The sequence below is a fragment of the Podarcis gaigeae genome (genome assembly GCF_964106915.1).
Source record: "Podarcis gaigeae genome assembly, chromosome: 13".
Taxonomy (NCBI): domain Eukaryota; kingdom Metazoa; phylum Chordata; class Lepidosauria; order Squamata; family Lacertidae; genus Podarcis; species Podarcis gaigeae.
In genome coordinates, this window is record NC_139689.1 from 30499859 (window position 1) to 30523835 (window position 23977).

General features: G+C 46.8%; 1 protein-coding gene across 1 annotated transcript in view; it reads right to left on the reverse strand.

Moving 5' to 3' along the window:
- Positions 1-11563: 11563 nt before the first annotated feature.
- Positions 11564-23977, reverse strand: part of TNS4 (tensin 4) — a 35493-nt gene continuing 23079 nt past the window's right edge. Inside the window, exons 9-13 of the mRNA XM_083708741.1 lie at positions 23531-23602; positions 22356-22524; positions 21206-21274; positions 13939-13965; positions 11564-12555 (exon numbers count right to left, since the gene is read on the reverse strand). Of these exons, the coding sequence (XP_083564867.1) occupies positions 12426-12555; positions 13939-13965; positions 21206-21274; positions 22356-22524; positions 23531-23602 (467 nt within the window). The 3' untranslated portion in view covers positions 11564-12425. The remainder of the gene's footprint in view (positions 12556-13938; positions 13966-21205; positions 21275-22355; positions 22525-23530; positions 23603-23977) is intronic.

Genomic DNA, 23977 nt, shown 5'->3' on the forward strand with positions numbered 1-23977 from the left:
TTCCAGGCTTGCTTTTGATGGGCAGGTCTGAGGTGACTAGCTTTTCCTCAGCCTGCTCACAGCTGTGTCCCATTAAGCAGTCAGCTGCACTGTCCCATCCACTTCCAGGTCCAGTAGGTTTGCTGAGTTTCTCAGGGGATGCTAAGGACAGAAAAAGGACAGCCCACTCCCATTTTTCCTCCAGCCTCTGCCCTGTTCACCACTAGCAACTGGGAGCACAGGCCTGAGCCTCTGGGTTCAGAAAGGAGGTTAAGAATGAACTTCTTCCTTCCCCTTTGGAGTGCTAATTGCTATTAAATAAAAACTGTGTACACATTAGGACCTTAAAGTGCAGTGAAGTTGTCCACCATGCATTTGACAGCTCTTTCCTCCTAACTGTTTACACCAGGATGACTTAATTAACTTTTGTGTGTGTGGTGCCTTTACCCTTTCTGCATGGCTCTGACTGTTCACACTCTGGCCAGAGGCAAATTAGATTACAAACAGCTTCAGGACTGTGTGAAGCTGCTTTGAGAAATGAGGCATCGAACAGCAGCAACCACAAAAATTGCCCCTGCCACTCTGGACGACTTGCAGCATATATAGAAACGTCACAAAACATCAAACATAAAAAAAACTTCCCTATACAGGGCTGCCTTCAGGAAAAACACACATTAAAAACAACATTTTAAAACAATTCTATAAATTCTATGAACATCCTTAAACAGACCAGGAGGCAGCAGGGCTTTCTGATGAACCAATTTAGCCTGGTCGGAAGAAAATTGTTGTTGAAGGAGAGAGGAAACAGTTAAAGCCAAGAGGGAGAAATGGGTGCCAGGAATGCAAAAATCCAGCCTTAGAAATTCATGCCAACCCAAGCCTCTGGCATTTTTATTTTGAATGAAACAAGTCCAGAAAATAAATATGAAAAAGGGGAGAGAGGTTATGATTATATTATTATTAATGCTACCACCACTGCTAATAGATTTCCTCCTCACAAAAAATTCTTTGACCATCCGACAGGAAAATTATAACCGCAGCCATTAGCAATAAGCAAAGCATTAGTAACTGGATATTTCCTGCAGATGTTAGGAATCTGAAATGGTTCACATGGATGTCTGTTTTGCTGGAATGATCTCCAGGTGGGTGACTTCCGGCGGGGGGGGGGGAGGGAGGGGGAGGATGTACATGAGCCGTGAGACGAACGCATCACATCCTTGGCATCTCCACCTTCCAGCCCTGAGCATCAGATTGGCAGCAAGCGGGAACAGCAGGGATCAGACATCCCAGAATTCCTGGATGATGCTTTTCTTGGGAAGGCACACACTCACACTGGACTCAAACTGATGGCTACTGGTTATATCTCACCAGTCCTTCTGCATCAGCAAACAGAAAGATTCGACAGAGAAATATAAAATATTCCATCAGGCTACAGCGGGGGAAGGAAGAGAAGTGATTCTGGCTCCCCAGACCCTAGCTTTGCTGAGCAGCCAACCCACCTCTGTCCATCAACTGTCACCGGTTAGTAGCTCATCTGAGGGTGGGCTGAATGGGTAGTTTGTGGCAAGGGAAGCAGCCTGAAAGGCAAGGGAACAATAGCAGGAAATCAAGACCCACTCACAGATTTCCCAGAAAGCTCTTGTCTACATGCACACAGACCGGACGGCCGTGTGATACATGCAAATCAAAGCATGGAAGTGCTTGTCAAGCATTCTGCTTTCGGATGAAGGCATTCATCATTCTCTGTTATTTACACCTGGCTTCTGGTACTCAGAGGTATTTTGCTTCTCAGTGTGGAGGTTCTGTTTAGATCTCCTGAATAGATACTACTAGATGCTCTAATGTGGAGAAGAGGAACTTGTGTGCTTCCCTTCCCATAGGTTAGTTGGACTCCCAGCTCCTATCATCCTTCCTTGCTGGCGGGGGCTGATAGGAGTTGGTTGACCAATCTCTGGAGGTCCACAACTTCTTCATTTGTCGTAGCATCTCTGGAAGAAAGACCAGCAGCCATGTTGAAACAGAAACTGAATATCCTCTTCCGGCATATGCAGAGATGTATCCTGCTTTGGAGAGCTCCACCTCACTTTCTTCTTATGAAGAGTCATAACAGTGTTATGTCACAGAGGTGCCACATCAAGAATTCTGTGACTTAATCAAGCATTGAGCAAAGAAGTGCTCCCTTTTGTCAGCCCTGAGGTCTGCCAGATGTTGTTGGACTCCAACTCCCATCAGCCCCAGCCAGCACAGCCATCGGCCAGGGATAATGGGAGTTGTAGCCCAGCTGAACTGGTTCCAAACCACTAACTCACAGCTACTGCCAATTGGCTGACCTGATTTCTCATATTATAAGGCTTTATACACACATTTTATTATTATTATTATTTTTCTAGAACCAATGGAGACTGAGCACTCCCCCCCCCCCATAGTCCACACACTGTCTAGATCTATTGCATATATATATTTGCCCCTGGAAAGTGTGTCTTGAGAAGCTGATTGCATTCTGGAAATAAAAGCTGATTGCAGATTGATTCTGTATTGCCCCACAGCCTGTCCATTTAAAAGCAGGTGAATGTATCCACAACTGCTCAATGATGTGGGCATATATCAATATCACAACCTCCACATCCTTCTTCTGGGGCATTTGCAGGGAGGAAAAGGGGTTTTTCAAAAGCACACACACACCCCTGTGGGCAGCAGGATCTAGAATCACTCTTGACTGAAAGCAGCATGCTGGATGGAGAAAAACTACATTTTTTGTGCTACATATAAGTTGGTGTGTATACAAACACAGAGAGTAGTACTTTAGCTCCAATATTAATCCAGAGATAAAGTGCAATTGCTTTTCAACATTTTGTGCATTTGGGAGTGCATGCAAGGTTTAGTCAACTCTTGCTAAAGGAGAGACCCTCCCCCTCTGCCTTCACTTTTTCAGTTCCTGTTTATATGCATGGAATTTAATCTCATCGGTTAATTGGATGGAACAAAGGTGAAGCCTTTCTTGAATGCGCACGCCATGGCTTCCTAGCTGAGTCAGGGACAATATGAGAAATGCTACCCCAGGCATTATATTATGGCTTCTGGTCCCCACTGGGCCTCGAGTTGTTCCAAAACAAACTCCTGCTCACCCGGCGCCCAACACAATGCGTGAGGCATCAGCGTTTGTTGTTCGTAGTTAACAGCCTGTTCTTTCCCCAGATACATTTTTGGAGACAGGAGGGGAACACGCCGTGACCCTCGATCCTGTAAACAATTGGAGCAAAGCGAGAGTGAATCAAATTATAACTCTTCTTTCTCGGCCTCTCCCCCACCCCAGAATCCTTTTGCATGGCATTTTGGCCAGGAGTAAAGTTTTCAACTGCTGCGCGCTGGTAGAATATTAAAGGAAGCAGAAAGTTCGAAGAAAAGCTTCCAGAGTCCCAAGAATGCCAAAGTTCTGTATCGAGGACTTGGGGGCCAGGATGGTGGAGGAGGAATCAAGGTCAACCTGAGCAAAATATACGACAAGAATTTACATACATTATTCTTTGCTGCAAAATCGAACATTTCCCTTTGCAACAGCTTTTGGCACATTTTCTGACAGAAATTGTAGTAGGTGGAAAGGATGTATTGGGCTTTGGGGTACGTAGGAACATAGGGAGACCATTAGGCCATCTAGCTATACATTGTCTGCACTGACTGGCAGCAGCTCTCCAGGATAGCAGGCAGGTGTCTCTCTCCCAGCCCTACCTGGAAAAGCCAGGGATTGAACCTGCGACCTTCTGCATCCAATGCAGGTTTTCTACCACTGAGCTTTCACATTGCAGGGAAGCTTCTCAACTTCCTGTCTTATGTTTATGCACACCTGAGGATGGAAGGAACTTGACCACTTCAATTTCCTCAGTTTCTCATTTCTCCAATCTTAAATTATATCTGTGACCCATTTGTTTCTTTAAAAAAAAAGCTCATCATGAAAGCTCATCATGAAAATTAATGCAGATTTATCCTAACAGACACATTTTTATTTGCAGTTTGGACTAACACACACATCCTTACAAGCCATTTCCTCTGAATCAAGTGCATTTCACTAATACCTCGGGTTAAGTACTTAATTCGTTCCGGAGGTCCGTTCTTAACCTGAAACTGTTCTTAACTTGAAGCACCACTTTAGCTAATGGGGCCTCCTGCTGCTGTCGCGCCACCAGAGCACGATTTCTATTCTCATCCTGAAGCAAAGTTCTTAACCTGAGGTACTATTTCTGGGTTAGCGGAGTCTCTAACCTGAACCCGAGGTACCACTGTATATCTATTTCTATGCATACTTTCCCTTAATAGATGCCTTGTTGTTGGCTGGAGAACTGCCTTGCAAAATTAGGATAAAGGCAAATTTTGAAGGATAGCTGAGTTTTGGTTCACATGTTGTTTTGGAAAATGTGAATTGGAGAGATTCGGCTTTTTAATGTGTACTGGAACAAATTTTCCCTCCCCTTTCAGAGGTGATGGCATTGGACACAGAAGGAGAGGCTAGTAACTGGATGAGCCTTGGAGTCCCTTCCAACACTCCAATTCCATGATTATATGAATGAGAAAGGCACTTGGCTGACAATGGTGAGGAGATCATCCCACTGAGAGTATCTTGTCCAATGAAATCCTAAAGCTGTCCTAAGGCATCCTGAGAAAGGGATGCTGTTGTTTTGCTTACCCCAATCTCTGAGCTGTAGGCTTCTCTGGAACAAGGTTCTTTAAGAAATACTGTAGTTCTGTGATGACAGATTGCCAGGGTCTGGTTGGTTGCAGAGGAATGGTGGGAGGAACTAGCTAGGAAACCACCAAGGGAAGAAGGTTCAGAGCCTGGGGAGTGGTGGTTGGATGACAAAGGGAGAAGACTGAGGAGGTGTTGGAAGCTGAAGAGCTAACAGGGCTTAGTGAGCAGGGAGAGTCTGTGGTAGAACTCCAGAATCAGGGACAGAAGCTGACGCAAGGGGAGGATAGAGGTCAAGAGACAGAGATAAGTCAGGCTGGTAAAGAGTCACTGGTGTATCCCCCTCCTGCTGAGACAAACTCCCTTTCCTGCTTGTCTCCCAGAACCAGAAGAGGCGTGAAAAGGGCAGAGGAGAGGTTGTCTTCACACAGGCGTGGTCTCCAATTGCTCGGGAAAAACCTTAGGACTTAGATGGCTGTGGAGAGATGGGGACTTTCACTCTCAGCAACTGATCCATGGGGCAAGGCCTACTGGGGACCAGCTGTTCATTAGTCCTGACACTCTTGTCAAGTCTGTGCAGATTGTGTTCTTATGAATAAAGAGTTCACTCTAGCTTGCTCCAACATATTCTGCTCCTCAAAGCGATTCCCCAGTGCTATAGCATTCACTCATTGCAGAGCATCTCTCTCACTCTGTCTGCTTCAGACTCGGTTCCAACACTGCTGGTCTATTCTTCTCTTTCACCTACATAGGCACCTGAATGACATCACCTCCATCCAGGCTAAGAGGTAGAGGGGGAGGAAGGGAGGGAAAGAGGAGGGGAGAGACGGGAGGTCCTTTTCCAGAAGGGTCGCTGCCTATTTAGTTTCCTTGACATCACCTGTACTTGGCCATCTTTTAATGTATGCAAAAGCCCATCCTCTCAACAAAAGGGGATCTGGGGATGTCAAAAGCCATTTCACCCAACAGGCCTCATTTCGCCACACTATGATTGCTAGGTAACCAACTGTAATGACTTCCCTCATCCCCTCAAGTAACAAGATGGCCAAATAGAGGAGGGAAAATGACTAACATTTGGCATAAAAGGAACGTTTTCCTGGTCATCACATTTTCTTCCTAAGAAGCCCTCCCCCCGCCCCCAAATCCTCCAGGTTGTGGCTAGGCAACTCAGGAGTGGAAGAAAAGCCACTCTGCAGATGCTCAGAGGCACTTCCTTCTTTATTGTGACTTCAGATGTTTCTGAGGCTGTGTTCCCTGTTGCTGACCAGGCGGTGGGGAAACATTGTTCCTAAATCTTTCCCTTTTCCCCACCCCTTTGCCCGAAACAGCAAAGGAACTGAAGTCCACAGGAGGGGGCGGGGCGGAGATTTTATTTTTAAACCTCAGCCTAAGAAGTGTTAGCAAACTACAGTGACAAAAGAAAAAGCAATACAAGCTGCAAAGTGAGAGGCCCGTCTATTTTTGCAAAGAGCCCCTGGAAATTGGATCTGCTTAAAAGCCTCTCCAGCCGCCTTTCCTCCCCTCACAAATGTTTTCCCTGAGCTGAGCCTTTGTGGCAGGGCGATAATGGAGTGGGGGGCCTTGGCTCGGCCTCCCCTCCCAAAGTCCATCTTTAAACTGTTTTCTTTTCCTTTTCAAAAAGCAATTAAGGGGAGTGTGAGGGCAGCCGAGAGCAAACATTCCAGCTCGGAAAAACCCTTGGACTCCGCTTCGCGATCCAAACCTGACAGCCTTTGTCATCATTTTTCAATTAAGCCCCCAGGGCAAAGGAGGCCTTCCCGCCACTGCCACACACGTGCCAGGACGTGGCACTGAAACTCCCCTCCCCGGATCCCTCCCCCTTCCCCCAGTTGGCACCTGACAACCATTTTTCCACTGAATAAATCTGTCTCGGCAAGAGGATTCTGCTCTTTTTATCAGACCGTGCAAAAGGCGTGTTGGCTGCCAGGACATCTGGGGGTCCGTGTGCATATACATAGGTGGGCTTATCATAGTAAGACGTAGGGCCTGATCCTGTGTATGTTTATAAAGAATCCGGCCCTCCCCAGATTGCATGGTGGTGGGGGTGGACTCTGTCTGTGACGTCCACATGCCAGGCATGGCATTTGCGAGGGAAAGACTTCTGTGAGTGTCAGCACTCTGCACATCACACAGGGTCCTAGAACACAGAGAAAGTCAACACGTGTAGGCTTTTGCTTTCAGGTGTCCATTTCTGACACATAGGTGTCATAGTGCTGAAGGCTTTGTGGGCAGGGACTCAGAGGCGCAGCCCCACTGTCTATTTCAGTTAGTCTGTTTCCCATCCAACCCTCCTCCCTTAATCTTGAATTTAGTCCTGCACATTCCAACCTTGCAATCAGGAAACTTCACCAGCATTTTGGTATAAAGTTCTGCATTATTATTACTGTTATTGTTATTTGTAGACTGCTCCTCATCCAGAGAGCACAGCGCAGTTCACAACATAAAGCGAATGTATGCAGTTTTGCCTAATATTCTTTGCAAAGCAATGACCCTCATTTTGGGGGTATGTTGTTTTCATTAACACCTGCAGTTATATTATTTTTAGTTTATTTTATATGGGCAATTTGTCTCAGATGCTTGTGTAGCATTTGGCTACACATTGCTTTACTGGATTGCTGGAGTGCTGCAAAATTCGGAGGAGTGCGAATTTTAAAAGACTGTAGGATGTGTGTTTCAGTTTGCACATTATTTCAGAAAGTGTGGATTAGGTGAGTGTGAACTGACTCACATTTCTCGCCCACCCTTACCTACAACCCCATTATCAATGCAATTCGATGTGCAAAATGCCGGGGGGGGGGGTGTGAAGGGGTATGGCAAGAGGTGCTTTCCATTTCTGCAAGATGCATGTCCTTGATAATTCATAACGGTGCACAATGCAGTTGTGTTTAACGATTCTTAAAGAACATTGTGGCCCTGCCAACCCACCCCAAATACACCTTCTCCTCAAAGCTAATTTGGCCCTCCACAAACAGTTAGAAAAATGTGGCTTAAGGGAATCCAGGCACACCTTTGGGCTGCATCTCATTGCTTCATCACATGCCCAAGTCCTGGTTTTTCTGTGGTACTAGAAACCCACAATTCAAAAAAGAAAAAGGAAAGGAATAATAACTGTAAATATTATATGTCAAGGAACAAGTGGGTTTTCCTGATAAACCACATGTATGTAATTGTGTACAGCACTATTATGCTTAATGGCAGTTAAAGAACATTGTGGGAGCTGCCAAGCTAACACCAAATGTGACTTTCAAAAGCATTCGTTAGAAAGGCTGATCCTCCAAACAAAATGAACTTTGGGGAGCCATTGCAATGGAGAGAACGAATCTTGAAACTGAACCTGGTACATCTTTAACCATAAACTTTCTATTTATAGCCTAGCAAAGATAGCAAAAGACATATGCAAAATTTAGATGAATTGCAAAAAGAAATTATTTTTTAGATGGCAAGCAGACTTGACATAAGGAGCAATATACGAACAGTTGTGATGGCTGGCTCATTGCAAGAGGAGCATTTCACCCCTGGTTGCCCTGCTGGCAACCTTTTTAACAGGGTGGGGAGGTCAGATCCTCCAAGTGTCCCTATTTTCCAGGGACAGTCCTGGATTTACTGAAGCTGCCTCAGTTTCTGATTTGATTCCGGAATGCCCCACTTTTCCTTAGAACGTCCCTATTTTTATCGGTGAAACATTGGAGAGCATGTCTTTCCTTTCATCAGAGAAATCTTGGAGGGTATGGAAGGGGTGACCGCTCCAGGCTACCCCCCCCCCCCGTGATTGCCACAGGTTCCTCAGCCGGGATCTAAATGCAATTAAGGAAATGTGGGGTGTAGTTTGAAAAAGAGGCCTTTTCTTTTTTATGTCTTGTTTTACGGTTTCTGGATTTATGCAGCATTGCTACTAAGCAGAACTAAGAGCAGACCAGATCCGCATGCCGCAGCCCCCCCCCCCCCCCCGCAGCAGAAACCTGACCGCAAGTGCCAAATCTCCCATCCGCTGCAAATTTGGGATAGTGCCTCAGAGGCCATTATAGGAACAGAAACCAAAATCCAAGTCAAAGGAAAGGAAAAACCGACCAAAACAAAAACGAGAAGGCAAACAGCCAGTCTAGAAAGTGGCCCATTCCGCTGACAGCTGGGGAGCCAGAGCGTTCGTTTGCCTATTCATAACCCCCTTTGTGATGATAAATGTGTTTTCACGGGACAGAATTGTCATAAATATCTGCAGAACTAAAAAGCAGAGCCTTGTTCACAGATTGCATAAGAAGCTTTCCAGGTTCCCTCGGAGACTCAGCTTGCAACGTGCCAGGAAAAAGGGGAAAAAAGGAAAGCAAACTGAACATTAATGAGAGTGATTATGTTTTTGCTTTAATCAAAATAGGCCTGCGCTAACCAGCAATGTAGACCCTTCCCATGCTTTGGACTGAGGGTGAGCAAATAAAAAGGGGGGAAAAAAGGGGGGGGAATGCAGCTAAAATCTGACTCTTTGGCACCCCCTGCAGTTTAGGATGAATCAGGCCCCCTTGCCAGTGGGAGGCTGCGGCCTAGCTTGAGTGCTTTTGTTATCTGAATGAGGAAAAAGAGCAAAAACCTCAGAGAAATCTCACTACCCAGGCGCTCCATAAACATCTCCAGCAGAGGGGCCAAGAACACAAGAGCAGCCCCCCCCCTTCATTATACGCAAATCATTGCCGCTGGCAATACTGACGAACACTGAGAAGGTCAAATTGGGTCAGTCACAAGGGGCAAGAGAAGCAGAATCAGTCAAAGAAATGCACTTCAGCCCTTTTGTTGGGAGAGTTTTTTTGTGCCATTGCTTCCTAAAAGCTGCTGGCATCATTCTTTTGGAGCCTTTCAGAGGATCGTAAAACCCTGGTTTTATACATATCGCTAATGCTAGCCCAGACCCTCTGAGTGTCCCAATTTTCCAGGGATCTTCCTAATTTAGAGAAGCCATCCCAGTTTCTGATTTGATCCCGGAATGTCCCCCTTTTCCTTAGAATGTCCCTATTTTCATTGGAGAAATGTTGCAGGTTATGGAGTTATCTGACCTCCGAGCCATCCGAAGGCAATCCTGTCTAGGAAAGGTGTTTTTTTTTTAAAAAAAAAAGTTTCATGTTTTATTATGTTTTTATATATGTTGGAAGCTGCCCAGAGTGGCTGGGGCAACCCAGAAATATCATGATAATTTTACTATTTATGCCTCACACATCTTACTGGCTCCCCACCCCCGACTCCCAGCCACTTTGGGCAACTTCCAACATATAAATAATAATAATTGTTATGTACCGAAGTTTTCACCCTGGGCCAGCAGGGGGAATACTGTAGATAGTTTTCACTCAGGTCCACATATACAAATAAGGGATTGAAAGTGACGTTCAGTGATTGGATAGTTACAGAAAGTGATTGTAGTGGAGCTCTATATAGGCAGGCTGGCTGAACCCTTCAGTTCAGTTCTGTTCTGGCCTGTGAATAAACAAGAGCTGTTTGAAGAATCGCTGTGTTGTCTGATATGTTCGCCCACAACTTAACAATATTAAACTATACAGGATTGCCTTCAGATGGCTTGGGAGTCGGATAACTTCATACCCTTTAACATTTCTCCAATGAAAATAGGAAAAGTGGGACATTCCAGGATCAAATCAGAGACCAGGACAGCTGCTCTAAATCAGGTATGTCCCTGGAAAATAGGGACACTTGGAGGGTCTACAACAGGCCATTTGCTACGTCACTCCATAGTGAATCTCTCCCAACAAAGGGACAGTAAGTAGGGCCTCCTCTGCAGATCAGAAGGCATAGGCAGGCTGGTACAGGGAGGGGCACTACTCCAGGTATTTAAAGCAAAAGTCATGTAGGGCATTATGTCCAGGACCAGAAGTCAGATTTATTTATTTAGTTATAAAAATATTTATATACTGCAGTATCATTAAATTTTTTTATAGCTGTTCACAGCAATATAAAAACATCAAAACCCCAAAATAACATCATATAAAAGCAAAAAAACAAAAACAAGTTAAAAGCAAAAAGATATTAAAATCCATTTCGGGTGATGGAATGGAGCTGTCTGGAGCACAGAGCCAGTCCCAGAAGTGTTTCTACCATAACAAACATGGGTGTGGTGTGGGGGACAGTGTCTCATGTTTTGAGGATGCAGCAATGCTGGCCTCAGTGTATTCTAGTGTGGAAGAGGCCAAAAGCTCCCCTGCTGTACTGCAGAAGACGACTCCTGGAGAGGGCTGGGCCCCTTCAATTAAAGCAGCACCTTACAATGTGGATGGGGGCCAACCATTAGGATAGAGCTCTACAGGGCTCAGTATTGACTTGTTTCTTGCTGAAGCAACATCACAGCCCTGAATTTCTAGAGCTGCAAATGGTGTGGCGGTGGCACTCACCTGGCCTCCTGACAGCTGAGTTGCTGCTGCTTACTGAGAACGACAAAGGGGTGAGGCAGCAGGAAGGTTGGTGCGGTGCAAGCTTACCAGCAGGAGTGCCAGACGAGCTTCGCCGGTGTGTTTGCACTGCACAAACCTCTCTGTTGCCTTACTTCTCCCTGCTCTTTCCTTCCCTGTAAGCACCAGCGGCTCAACGGTTAGGTGAGCACCACTGCCCCACCATACCGCCTGTTACTGCTGCTGGATCTTGTCTTCAAGCTTGATCCTTTTCCTGTTTCGTCTTGCCTCTGTATCCAGTCCCAATCTCACCTTGCACCCAGTCTGAGACCTGTGTTGCCACGGAACAGGCCATTTTGTAAGCCAAACACAAACATGGAGGCAACCGCTGCAGATCTTTCAGAACTGGGGTGACATTAATTAATTGACGATTTTGATCATTTAGCCCACACTTCAGCCGCTCTTGATTCCAGAGCAGATTACAGTAATAAGATTCATATAGAAGTTATTGATATGGCCAGTATATATTTAATAACAATAATATACAGTATCAAAATAAAAACACTACGGCAGCCATGATTACAGTTGGCCCTCTCAGCTCAACCATCTCTCAAAGGCTGGGTGAAAAAAGGGTATATTTATCCAGCAACAAAAGTTGAATAATGACAGTGTTGTCCCTATAGCGAAGGGAAGTGAGTTCCATAAACAGGGCCTTCTCCGTGGTGGCCTCCTATTTTGTGTTCCTGCATTTTGGGTATCCCCTAACAACGGGGCAACAAGAAGGGCCTCTGCTGCTGATCTCATTATATGAGCAGGCTGGTGCCAAACCACTTAACACTCTGACAGCTGCATTTTGCAGCAATTGCAGCTTCTAAATATTCTTCGTAAAGTATTTACACATTACAATAGTCCAATCAAGGCGCGAACTGAGCATAGATCCCTGTAGTGGTTTTTCTGTTGGCAGACCTATCTCAAAGTCTTGCTATTACCAAGGCAAATCAGTACAACTATCTTTTTTTCCACAGGGTAGAAAAACACCTTTTTTGATCAATTGGCCTAAAGAGTATTCTGGTTGAAATAGGAGCCCAGAAATTACGTACGATTGGCCTTCCTGTAGAGAGACAATCCAGTCACTGAATCATTCCTGCAAGGACATATGACCTGCTGCTGCTTCCCACTGCCACATTTCTGTTGCAGCCCTCACAACACTCATACAGCCATGGTTTGTCTCCAGAGCCTTTTCGAAATGCAACCCAGAGAGCTTTCAAAGACCAAGAGCGCACTGTTGCGCTTCCGGGTGGGGTGGGGTATAGGGAGTGGTGGGGCAGCACTGCTAGGAAGCAGAGGACCCCAGCATTTGGACAACGTTAAGCAGCAGGTAGAAGTTTCTTGATGAAGTCAACAATATGGGAAGCTGGATGCACTGCATCATATTCTGCAAAGAGGTGGCAGATATTCTCAGAGTCTGCTGGGCTTTTGGCAATGACACCGAAGATCCTGTGGCGAGAAACAGAGAGGAAACAAATCCCTATGTGATAGGTTTATGCTCATGACAGATGAAGAAATGCTCAAGCATGTAGACTTGAACTTTGGACACACCATGATTCCTTATACCGCAGAGAAACACACCACCTCTGGCTGGGCACATTAAAGCACATTTCCTCCCCAATGATCTTGGGAACTATATTTTACCCCCTGAAACTATAACTCCCAACACCCACAACAAACTGCAGTTCCCAATATTCTTTATTGTGTGGGTGGGGAAGGAAATGTGCTTTAAATGTGTCGCATATGCACAGCCAGAGGTGGTGCGTTACTCTGTGGTTTAAGGAATTTTCCATGTCCTCATTTTGCAGAATATATTCTGCTTCTGGTAGCCATGGGGAAGGGCAAAGAGGGTATTCCCACTCCCCTTTTCTCTTCCATTCCTTTGTTCAAATGGCATCTTGCTTGGAACGCAAGGAGCTGGGAGGAGGCAACGCCCAGGGTGACTCACCTACGCTGACTGCCCTATTTCTCTCCCCACACCCACCTCCACTCACCCCTTTAATCACTTTTGTTATATAATTTGTTTTAGAAAAGTAAGGCTCAGAAGATTAAGGTTCAAATCCAAAATTAATGAAGGGGTATAGAAAGCAAAGGGACACGAGCTGCAATCTTAAGCACATGTCCGCAGGTGAGACCCATTCAGTTCAATTCAATTCAACGGGACTTGCGTTCAAGGAAACAGGGACTCAATATTGTAAATGAATTGGTTCAGGTATCAGGAATGTGTGTGTGTTTGTGACACACTAGCTCCCCCCTTTTTTTTTAAAAAAACTGGATTTTCCCAGAAAGGAAATCCAGATTAAATGGGGGGGGGGGGCAGGGATTTACATATTGGCTTGTTAATGCCAATGGCTGCTAAAAAACATGCAGAGAAGCCCCCACTCCCATAATAAACCCCCATTTGGAAGCACCCTCAGCATTTGGGTGCTAGCTTACCATGAGGGTACCTTTTCGTTGAATTTCTGTTGCTGCCTTTTTCTCAACCCTTAGCCTGCAGTCCTATACACACATTTACCTGGGAGCAAGTCCCACTGAATTCGGTAGGACTTCCTTCTGAGCAGGAATGCATGATTGTGCTGCTACTAATATGCTTTATGAGAAAACAATCGCCCTAACCCAGGCATAGGCAAACTTGGCCCTCCAGATGTTTTGGGACTACAACTCCCACCATCCCTAGCTAACAGGACCAGTGGTCAGGGATGATGGGAGTTGTATTCCCAAAACATCCAGATGGCCGAGTTTGCTTATGCCTTCCCCAAGCAATCTCTAATTCTTCATAGCATTGTATAGCCTTCATTCCATGAAGCTGCTCATCCCATCCATATAGCTTACCTGGAAATTTTGGAAAATTTCTGCCACCTTTACAAAAAAGAGAGGAAGGGGGAATTAGACTTCATATTCAATAAATCATTTCATTAGCAGGCTTGTTTAATGTAACAGTCTGACTCAATATAAGGCAGCAGATCTTGATGCAGATCTTTGTCCCTGCCCGCCTTCCTGATACAGTGGTACCTCGAGTTACAGGCGCTTCAGGTTACAGATGCTTCAGGTTACAGACTCTGCTAACCCAGAAATAATACCTCGGTTAAGAACTTTGCTTCAGGATGAGAACAGCAGCATGAGGCCCCATTAGCTAAAGTGGTACCTCAGGTTAAGTACAGTTTCAGGTTAAGAACGGACCTCCAGAACAAATTAAGTTCTTAACCTGAGGTACCATTGTACAGATTTTCCTGCAGCTCTTATTCCCTGGCAGGGAGGGGGATGCTATTTGGGGGTTTGTGTCAGATGCCAAAATGTATTGGGCCAGCTCTGATCCACCATACTATAGCAATTAAACTTTGCAAGAAGGTGCTTAAAACACAACATTTGTGCTTCTCCTTTTTGATTCAGCCATTCTTTTTTATGAAGAATCCAGGGTAGGTTGCTGCCAAACCACTGCAACCCAGTGTTTTCCAGATGAAAGCAAAGAATATGGTACGTAGGTTGCTAGGAAATAGTTTGGAACATGGGTGGACAGAAAGTGCATTGGGATCTACTACTAGTAGATCTCCTGGTGACTGGCAGCAGATAGGCAAGGGTGTCTGGCTCCCAATGGTTTAACAACAGCAAGAACGGCAGCATTAAGATGCATACAACAATTTGATTAACATTTGAATGATGTAAATTGGAAAACTGACTAAAACGGCTACAGTAAAATATGCAGGAATGGTAGGCAAGTAAAATGAACCATATGGTATTACGTAAAATGTTTATTTTGATATGTATATGTCAGGGAACTGCCATCGGAGGGACAGGTGGTGGAGAGGCTCCAGGAGAATAGGAGAGACTCTACAGCAGAAGAAGGAACCAGTAGGGGGAGAGCAGGAGTTCCAGCGGAAAGGGAATCGGGGGAGAGGCTCTGGGATACTTCTAGTGAGAATAGTGAAGAGGTAACAAGACCCCCATTAGGAACTCCCACCCTTCGCTGGAAACTGTCACGCAGAGAGTCACGAAGGCGCATGTCTGTCAAACAGCTTTTATGTTGGAGTAAGTTCCGTAGACGCCCACTGTCAGATTCTACCAGCGACTGACGGAGTCATGCTTTGGGGGCTTCGTTAGTGCCTAGGTTTGGGTGACCAGCCAAACCCCAGAGGGATCAAGCTTTTACGCACAAGCAGCTCATTATCCCATCACAGCAATCTGACAGTCTTTGAAAGCAGCTTGTGCAAGCAGAGGGCATCATGAGCGAACCAGCCGGAACCGGAGGAGCTGGAGCTGGAGCAGGTCCAAGCCTGGAAGAAAGGTACAGGGCGTTGGAGGTCCAGCTCGCGCTGCAAACGGCGAGGCTCGAGGAGAGGAGGGCTCAAGATGCGGATAAGGGAAAAACCACCCCACTTGCCAGAAAGGTGCCTGGATTGGTGCAGAAATTTGGGGGGGATCCCAGGAACTATCAAGCCTTTAGGACAGAGATGCAATATGCTCTCAATCTACTGTTTGATGACTTCCCCGATGAGAACTCTAGAGTGGCGTACGTGATTGGCCATCTAGAGGGAGGGGTGAGGGACTGGATTAGGCCCCTGATGGCAGCCAATAATGAAATCTTAAAGGACACAATGAAATTTTTTCGCGCCATGGACTTGATGTTTTCCAGCGAGATTGAGCAAGGGGTGGTGCGCAGGCAGTTAATGGTGTGTAAACAGGGGAGCCGATCTGTACGTGAGTACTGGACTGAGTTCACCATGCTGATTCATAGACTGGGGTGGGACCTTGCGAGTGAACCTATTCAAATGCTGTTTGAAGAAGGGCTCTCTCCGGCAGTGAAAGATGAACTTTCCCGGGCGCCTAGGGCGGAGTCTATGGACCAGCTGACTAAATCTGCGCTGTCCATAGGAGCGCGCCAGGAAGCCAGAGCTTTGGAAAAGCGGGAAGGAAAGGGGGAACGTTGGAAGGACTTCCGCATTCCGGAGATTCCGGAGCAGCCTTTCCCGCCAGCAGAGCCGATGGAACTTGGAACAGCGCGCGCGCGCGCAGTTTCAAACACCAGTGAGGGGCGGAAGAAGGAGGGAAAGAGCGCCAAGAGATGTTATCTCTGCCAACAGCCAGGTCACTTTGCCAGAGTCTGTCCGCAAAGGAAGGAATGGCAAGGGATGGCGGGAACTGTTGGGGGAAAGGAGGAAGAAGAAATCAAGGAGCAAGTAAAAGCCAACGCCTGGTTGCCAACATCAGGGCACAGCAGCCAGGCCAGGGAGTAGTGAATGTGCCCACGCCGGAACCTCCAAGACCAGTGCTTGTGATAGAGGTGTTGCTGGAACTGGCAAACGGACACCCACTAAAGATAAAAGCGCTATTGGATTCAGGTAGTTCCTGTAATTTCATGAGTAAGGAGTTTGCAGCTGAACACCAGATACAGACTATCCCATTAAGTAAGCCTTTGCAGGTTACCACGATTGATGGGAGGGAACTGTTGGGAGGAGAAGTGAGCCAACAGACTGTACCAATGATAATGAGGGTGGCAAGACACACAGAACTGATAGCGTTTAACGTAGCCACCTTGGGAGGAGCTCCTATTATCTTGGGAATGAGCTGGCTGGCACTACACGATCCGCTAGTAGGCTGGCATCAGAGAGTGGTTTCCTTTGGATCAGCACATTGCCTAGAACACTGCAAGGAGGGAGAGGCTCAGGCAGGGGCCAGGGCCACTCTAGCAGGGATGGAAGTGATGGACAAGGGGAAGGTGCCACCACAATACGCTGACTTGATTGATGTCTTTAGCGAAAAGGAAGCAGATAAACTGCCCCCGCACAGACCCTTTGACTGTCAAATTAACTTACTCCCAGGAGCACAATTGCCAGTGGGCAAGCTGTATGCAATGTCAGACAGTGAGATGCAGGAGTTAAGGGAGTTCATTGACAAGAACCTCAAGCGAGGTTTCATCAGAGAGTCACGAGCGGTGGGGGGCAGCCCAGTGTTCTTTGTGGACAAAAAACACACGGGTAAACCCAGGCTTGTGTGTGATTTCAGGGCCCTAAATGCAGTGTCAGAACCAGTGACGTTCCCTATGCCTAGAATTGATGACATTCTGACACGGGTGAGAAAAGGGAAAATTTTTACCAAGCTGGATCTTAGAGGGGCATATAACTTGATACGTGTGAGAAAGGGGGATGAGTGGAAAACCACTATGTTCACCCCCTTGGGGGCCTTTGAGTACCTCGTTATGCCCTTCGGTCTACAGGCGGGCTCGGCCTGTTTTCAATCATTCATGAATCACGTCCTGGGGCCATTGCTCTACAAGAACTGCGTAGCGTTCTTAGATGACGTCCTGGTATACTCAGAGAATGAGGAGCAGCATGTGCGAGATGTAAGAGAAGTACTGAGCAAACTGCGAGAAAAACGGCTGTGGGTGAAACTGGAGAAGTGTCAGTTTCATACCAGGGAGGTGGAATTCCTGGGGTACCGGTTGTCTGACAAGGGATTGGCCATGGATCCCAGCAAGGTTCAAGCGGTACTGGAATGGAAAACACCAAAGACCAAGAAGGACGTGCAAAGATTCCTGGGCTTCGGAAACTTCTATAGGAAGTTCATCAAAAACTTTGCCCATTTAACAGTGCCCATCACGGATTGTCTTAGCAGCAAGAAAAAATTTGTTTGGATGGAAGAAGCGCAGCGGGCGTTCGAACACTTAAAGCAGGCGTTTGCGTCGGAAGAGCAACTGTTGCACGTAGATCTACAACAACCAATGAGGGTGGAGACTGACGCGTCAGACCGAGCGGTGGGGGCCGTGCTTCTCCAGCCGGGAAAAGATACGTCCGAATGGAGACCGTGTGCATTCTTCTCGCGGAAGTTGAACAAATCCGAGAGGAACTACACAGTATACGACCGAGAACTGCTCGCCATTCATGAAGCATTCCGGAGATGGCGGCACTTGCTGATTGGGGCGCAGCACAAGGTTCAAGTCCGAACTGACCACAAAAATCTGGAATACTGGAGAACAGCACAAGTGCTGAACCAGAGACAAGTGAGATGGGCCCAGGAGTTCTCCAAATTCCACTTTGAGATTCGTTACGTGCCAGGCTCCGAGAACGTGAGGGCGGACGCTCTCTCCAGGAAACCTGAGTACTTAGAGGGGGAGGGAGCGCCTGAGGCAAGGCATGTAATCCCTGAAGACCGCTGGGTGTGTGGGGCGGCATTGGTGGGGCAGAGGGAATTGATAGAGGGTACTGAGAACGATGAATACGCCCAAGAGAAATTCAGAGAACTCAGGAGGACAGAGGAGAACACCGGGGGGTTTGAAGAAAAGAACGGGGCGTTGTATTACAAAGGGGCACTGTACATACCAGATGGGGAACTGAGGGGCAGAGTACTCAAGCAGTTGCATGACAGCCCCACAGCGGGGCATTTTGGACAGCACAAAACCATGTGGTTGGTTACCAGGGAGTTTTGGTGGCCCAAGGTGAGGGAGGACGTACGGGAATATGTCAGGGGTTGCGACAGGTGCCAGCGAGCGAAAGGGGAGAGGGTGGCGCCAGCGGGGCTATTACAACCCTTACCCACACCAGAAAGGCCATGGGAGGCAGTATCCATAGATTTTATGACGGACCTGCCAAAATCCAAGGGCAAAACAGCTGTCATGGTGGTGGTAGATCTATTAACTAAGATGTGTCATTTTATAGCCTGTTCCCATGCGGTCACCGCGGAGGAAACCGCCAAGTTATTTGTAGAGCATATTTTCAGGTTGCATGGCGCCCCCTTGAGGGTGGTCAGCGACAGAAGGAAACAGTTTACTTCCAGGTTCTGGAGGAAACTTATGAGCTTACTGCACGTGGAACTCAATTTCTCAACTGCCCGGCACCCAGAAACAAATGGGCAAGCGGAAAGGGCAAACGGGATTTTACAACAATACCTGAGGTGTTATGTAAAAGACAGAGAAAATGATTGGGTAGATAAGTTACCTCTGGCAGAATTTGCCTACAACAACGCGGAGAACGTGTCCACAGGGATGAGTCCTTTTCTGGCAAATTATGGGTGTCATCCCTGGGCATTTCCAGGAGAAGGAGGGGAGAGGTGGAGCGTGCTGGCGGCGGAACACTTTTTTGAAGAGATGGAAGCGATCCACCGTCAGCTTCAACTTAACTTAGAGAAAGCCAAGGAAGAATATAAGAAACAAGCAGACAGAAATAGGAGGGAAGGTGAAACTATAAGGGTGGGAAACCGGGTGTGGCTATCCACCCAAGGACTACCGTTCAAGGGAGGGAGTAAGAAATTGAGACCCAAAAGATTGGGACCCTTTGAGGTCATACAGCAGGTCAACCCAGTAACATTCAAACTCAGACTGCCCAGTCACATGAAATTGCACCCAGTATTTCACAGGCCATTACTGTCGCCGTACCGAGAGGGACGTGAGTGGGGGGAACGTGAGAGAGAGGTCACCCAAACGCCCGTGATAGAAGAGAGAGAACGCGACATGAACGTGGCAGGAATCATTGATTCCAGGTGGAAGGGGAATCAGGTGGAATATCTGGTAGAATGGGAGGGGGAAGTTGAGTCGGAAAACACTTGGGTACCAGCAGAGTTAGTCAAGGACGAGGTTTTAATAGAAACATTTCATCAGCGTTTCCCAAAAAAACCGCAACCCGTGGCACGATTTAGAAGGGAACACTTTGGGACCACCGATGAGGAAGGGGAGTTTGAAGGGTTCCCAGAGTCAGGGGTGGGTGAGGAAGCCGACTCCGACGAAGTAGAGGAAGACGAGGAGAGAGACGGTACGCCGTGGTTAGAAGTGTTTGAATCCTCGGACGATGAGGAGAGTTCCTTCCGGGGCTTTCTGCCCTCACCGCCAGTGGGAGAGGAGGCGGGGGGGTGAAGGGGGCCCTGGGGGGGAGGTGGATGTCAGGGAACTGCCATCGGAGGGACAGGTGGTGGAGAGGCTCCAGGAGAATAGGAGAGACTCTACAGCAGAAGAAGGAACCAGTAGGGGGAGAGCAGGAGTTCCAGCGGAAAGGGAATCGGGGGAGAGGCTCTGGGATACTTCTAGTGAGAATAGTGAAGAGGTAACAAGACCCCCATTAGGAACTCCCACCCTTCGCCGGAAACTGTCACGCAGAGAGTCACGAAGGCGCATGTCCGTCAAACAGCTCTTATGTTGGAGTAAGTTCCGTAGACGCCCACTGTCAGATTCTACCAGCGACTGACGGAGTCATGCTTTGGGGGCTCCGTTAGTGCCTAGGTTTGGGTGACCAGCCAAACCCCAGAGGGATCAAGCTTTTACGCACAAGCAGCTCATTATCCCATCACAGTATAATTAAAAAAATAAAATAAAAACTATTTTTTAAAAAAGCAATAGCAACAACAAATTAACTTTTCTCACTTAGTGAAATGAAAAAAGCTAACCAGGGTGGAATCTAGACACATATAAAAACAAACCTGCTGTGAAAACGCTTTTAAATTTTTTTAAAATATATATATATTGAATTTGCCATTAGCGCACCATTGCCATCTAGTGTCACATTTGTATAATGCACTTAAAACTTTATATTTGCAGCTGTATAGCAGAGTCCCAGGAGTGCAGTTTGCTGTGAAAAGGCTGTGAGCCCAGTTCAGTTCTGGTACTGAGAAACAATTCCTTAGGCTAATAAGGCACCCTGTTCTTCAGTTCCAACTCTATGTCTTTTGCAGCTGGCTCTGGCTGGTAGATCTTGCGAAACAAACAGGCAGAGTGGGTCTGACAAGCTTGAAGTCTGCCCACCCTTTTGGGAGTAGCCATAGAGAGCCATTATTATTTCTGAAGGCAGCCCTGTTTGGGGAAGTTTTTTAATGACTGATGTTTCAATGTATTTTTGATCTGTTGCAAGCCGCCCAGAGTGGCTGGGGAAACCCAGTCAGATGGACGGGGTATAAGTAATAAATTATTATTGGTATTGGTATTGGTATTGGTATTGGTATTGGTATTGGTATTGGTATTCAGCCTCCCATGGCCAACCACATGGAGAGAAAGCACTGGCCCTAAAATAAAAGATGCTTGGGAAATAAACTGTGTGGGTGAGGTGGGGAGAAATCAAAATTGCTGCATGTGGCCTCCTGTTAATGCTGGTTGCAATACTGGAGGAGCAGCCTGGTCACTTACTTTCGGTTTTCAGGGTCCATGTCACAAAAGCTGATGGCAGCTAGTGGATAGTGCCGCCGGAAGAAAACCCTGTAGAGAGGAGGCAAAAATCAAGCATGTTTACATTTTTTAAAAAAAGGAAAACACCCAAAACAAAACCAATGAGTTACTTAAGAAGTCAGTTCAAAAATGGCTATCCCTCCTTGCATGTGCACTATTCAGTGCTGTTTCCTTTCTGCTGCACTGAACCCCCCCTACATTATTTGTCTTGCCCTTAGTGATGAAATTACGTAACTTACATAATTGATGAAAATTACATTATGGTTACTGGGACGCGGGTGGCGCTGTGGGTTAAACCACAGAGCCTAGGACTTGCCGATCAGAAGGTCAGCGGTTCGAATCCCCGCGATGGGGTGAGCTCCCATTGCTGGGTCCCTGCTCCTGCCAACCTAGCAGTTCGAAAGCACTTCAAAGTGCAAGTAGATAAATGGGTACTGCTCCAGTGGGAAGGTAAACGGCGTTTCCGTGCGCTGCTCTGGTTCGCCAGAAGTGGCTTAGTCATGCTGGCCACATGACCCGGAAGCTGTACGCCGGCTCCCTCGGCCAATATAGCGAGATGAACGCCGCAACCCCTAAACTAATGATCAGGGGTCCCCTTATCTTTACCTTACATTATGGTTACACCCCATTCATCTCAATGCAAAGGAAACAGAATGCAAATGTGGGGGTGGTGTGATGAGGATGTAATCAATCATGTAACATTTGTGGCCAGAAAGCCACATCTGTCATGGATGCTTTAGTTGAGATTCCTGGAATCTCAGGGTCCCCTCCACCTCTACAATTCCATGATTCTGTGGACGATGACAACAGCGGCGAATATTGATCGTATTCACTGGTTTGATTCCCATTCCACACATGGGACAGACTGGCCATTTCCCCTCCTGTCGGAGTTCTCTGATATCCCCCTTGGGCGGAAATTCTTGGGTGTTCCCCGGTTCCTGTGCATGTTCCCATTTGCAAATAGACATCAGGAGCACCTCTGCTTTTGTTTCCGACATTGCAAAAGGTTTGCCCTCTTTCCCACCCCCAACAAGTTAACAGAGCAGGCAACTCTGTAATAAAAGTTGCTCTTTCCTCCTCTGCCACCTGCTGTCCTATTCGGCTTCCTTACTTCCGCTGGATATCTGTCAAGGTGATTCCTTGGTCAGTCACTTTGAAGTGGACGATGGTGGGCGTAGGCGGGACCTCCAGTTCGAAAGTGGCAGACACGGCTTTCCGAACTGCTGCTTTGCCAGTGAGCGTCTCCATGGTCAGGGAATGCAGGTACAGGAGATTGCAGACTGTTAAGGCCAGAAGGCCAAGAGAGAGAGAGAGAGAGAGAGAGAGAGAGAGAGAGAGAGAGAGAAGAAAGGATGATTAATGACCTGTTGTGGCTGCTGACCTCCGGGGGTGGTGTTAATAAATGTAAAAATGAAATTAAACTCTCCCCCCCTGCCCAAATCCCTCCAAATGGCTGTCATGGGAAAGGTGTTTGGGTTGCTAGTGTTTCTCACTTTTTTTTTTTTTAAAAAAGGCCAGATATGCATTCCTGGAGTTGGACAGCCCGTGTGTGTGTGTGTGTGTGTGTGTGTGTGTGGTTAAGGCATGCTGGGGAGAAGAGCTACCATCCGTCCTCCAGCCAGGGCATCAACAAACCTGGGATTGAGGTATCAACACTGGAGGAGAATGGGGGATGCAGCCTGCCCTGGGTGTCATCCCTGGGGGGTGGGGTGACATTGCCGCTCCACCCCCTTGGGACGCTTGCCCCGCCCCCGGGTGCACACCATGCACACCGCTCTGGGTGCCAGAACAGCTAGCTCCTCCTCTGGGTATCAAGTACTCAGTTTGGGGAACACTGCAAAACCTTCCTTTTCAGGCAGGGCTTTGAAAACTAAGGCTCAGACGATGCAGATCACTGGACTGCTGCTATCACGGCAATTGTGTTCCGTTGTATTTTCATTATTGCTCTTAACTAGATTGTTTCCATTACTTCGTATTTTATTTTTTAAAAAATGTTGCAAGCTCCCGTGAATCCTAGTTTGGGAGAAAGGTGGGATATACTGTACATTAAATATATTATTATTATTATTATTATTATTATTATTATTATTATGATGCAGGCTACTAGCTTGGCTAAGTTTACTTATGAGGCTGGTCTGAGTGATGGCAAAATGGGATATCTTCACAGCATGCATGTAGCTGCATGTAGACAGAAGAACAGGTGTGAATTTACAACACTCGGCTCCGATACTCCAAACAACCCCTACAAACTGAACAGATAGGTGTGCATGCTCCCATTTCACTTACCTGCAGCTTTCATTGAAACTGGAAGAGTGGCTTCTGAACCCACAGCAGGATTTTCTCTTCCTCCAAAGAAATCTGAAGTGAGGTTGGAGGTGGGGAAATCAAAGTAGGAAAAAACTAATCACACAGAGGGCAAAAATGTAACAATTACAATCCGCATTGTTCTAATTTTCAGTTTTGATGCACAGGGGAACCACCACATCAGTCTCTAAAGATGCATACCAAAATCAAAACTAAAGCCGAATCATAAAAACAGGAGTTGCTTCATTCTTCTGCAGGATGAAGCAACCTCTCCCTCTTCACAGTGCTACCAACAGTCACATTTACTAGTGATTCAAATGCCGATTCAGTTGTTACCTAGCTATCCCCCCCGCCCCAGTGCTTTAGGTGGGCTGTTTGCCTTTTTATTTTTTGAAGGTGGTACTTGTATTTGTGAGAACTAGAAGATTT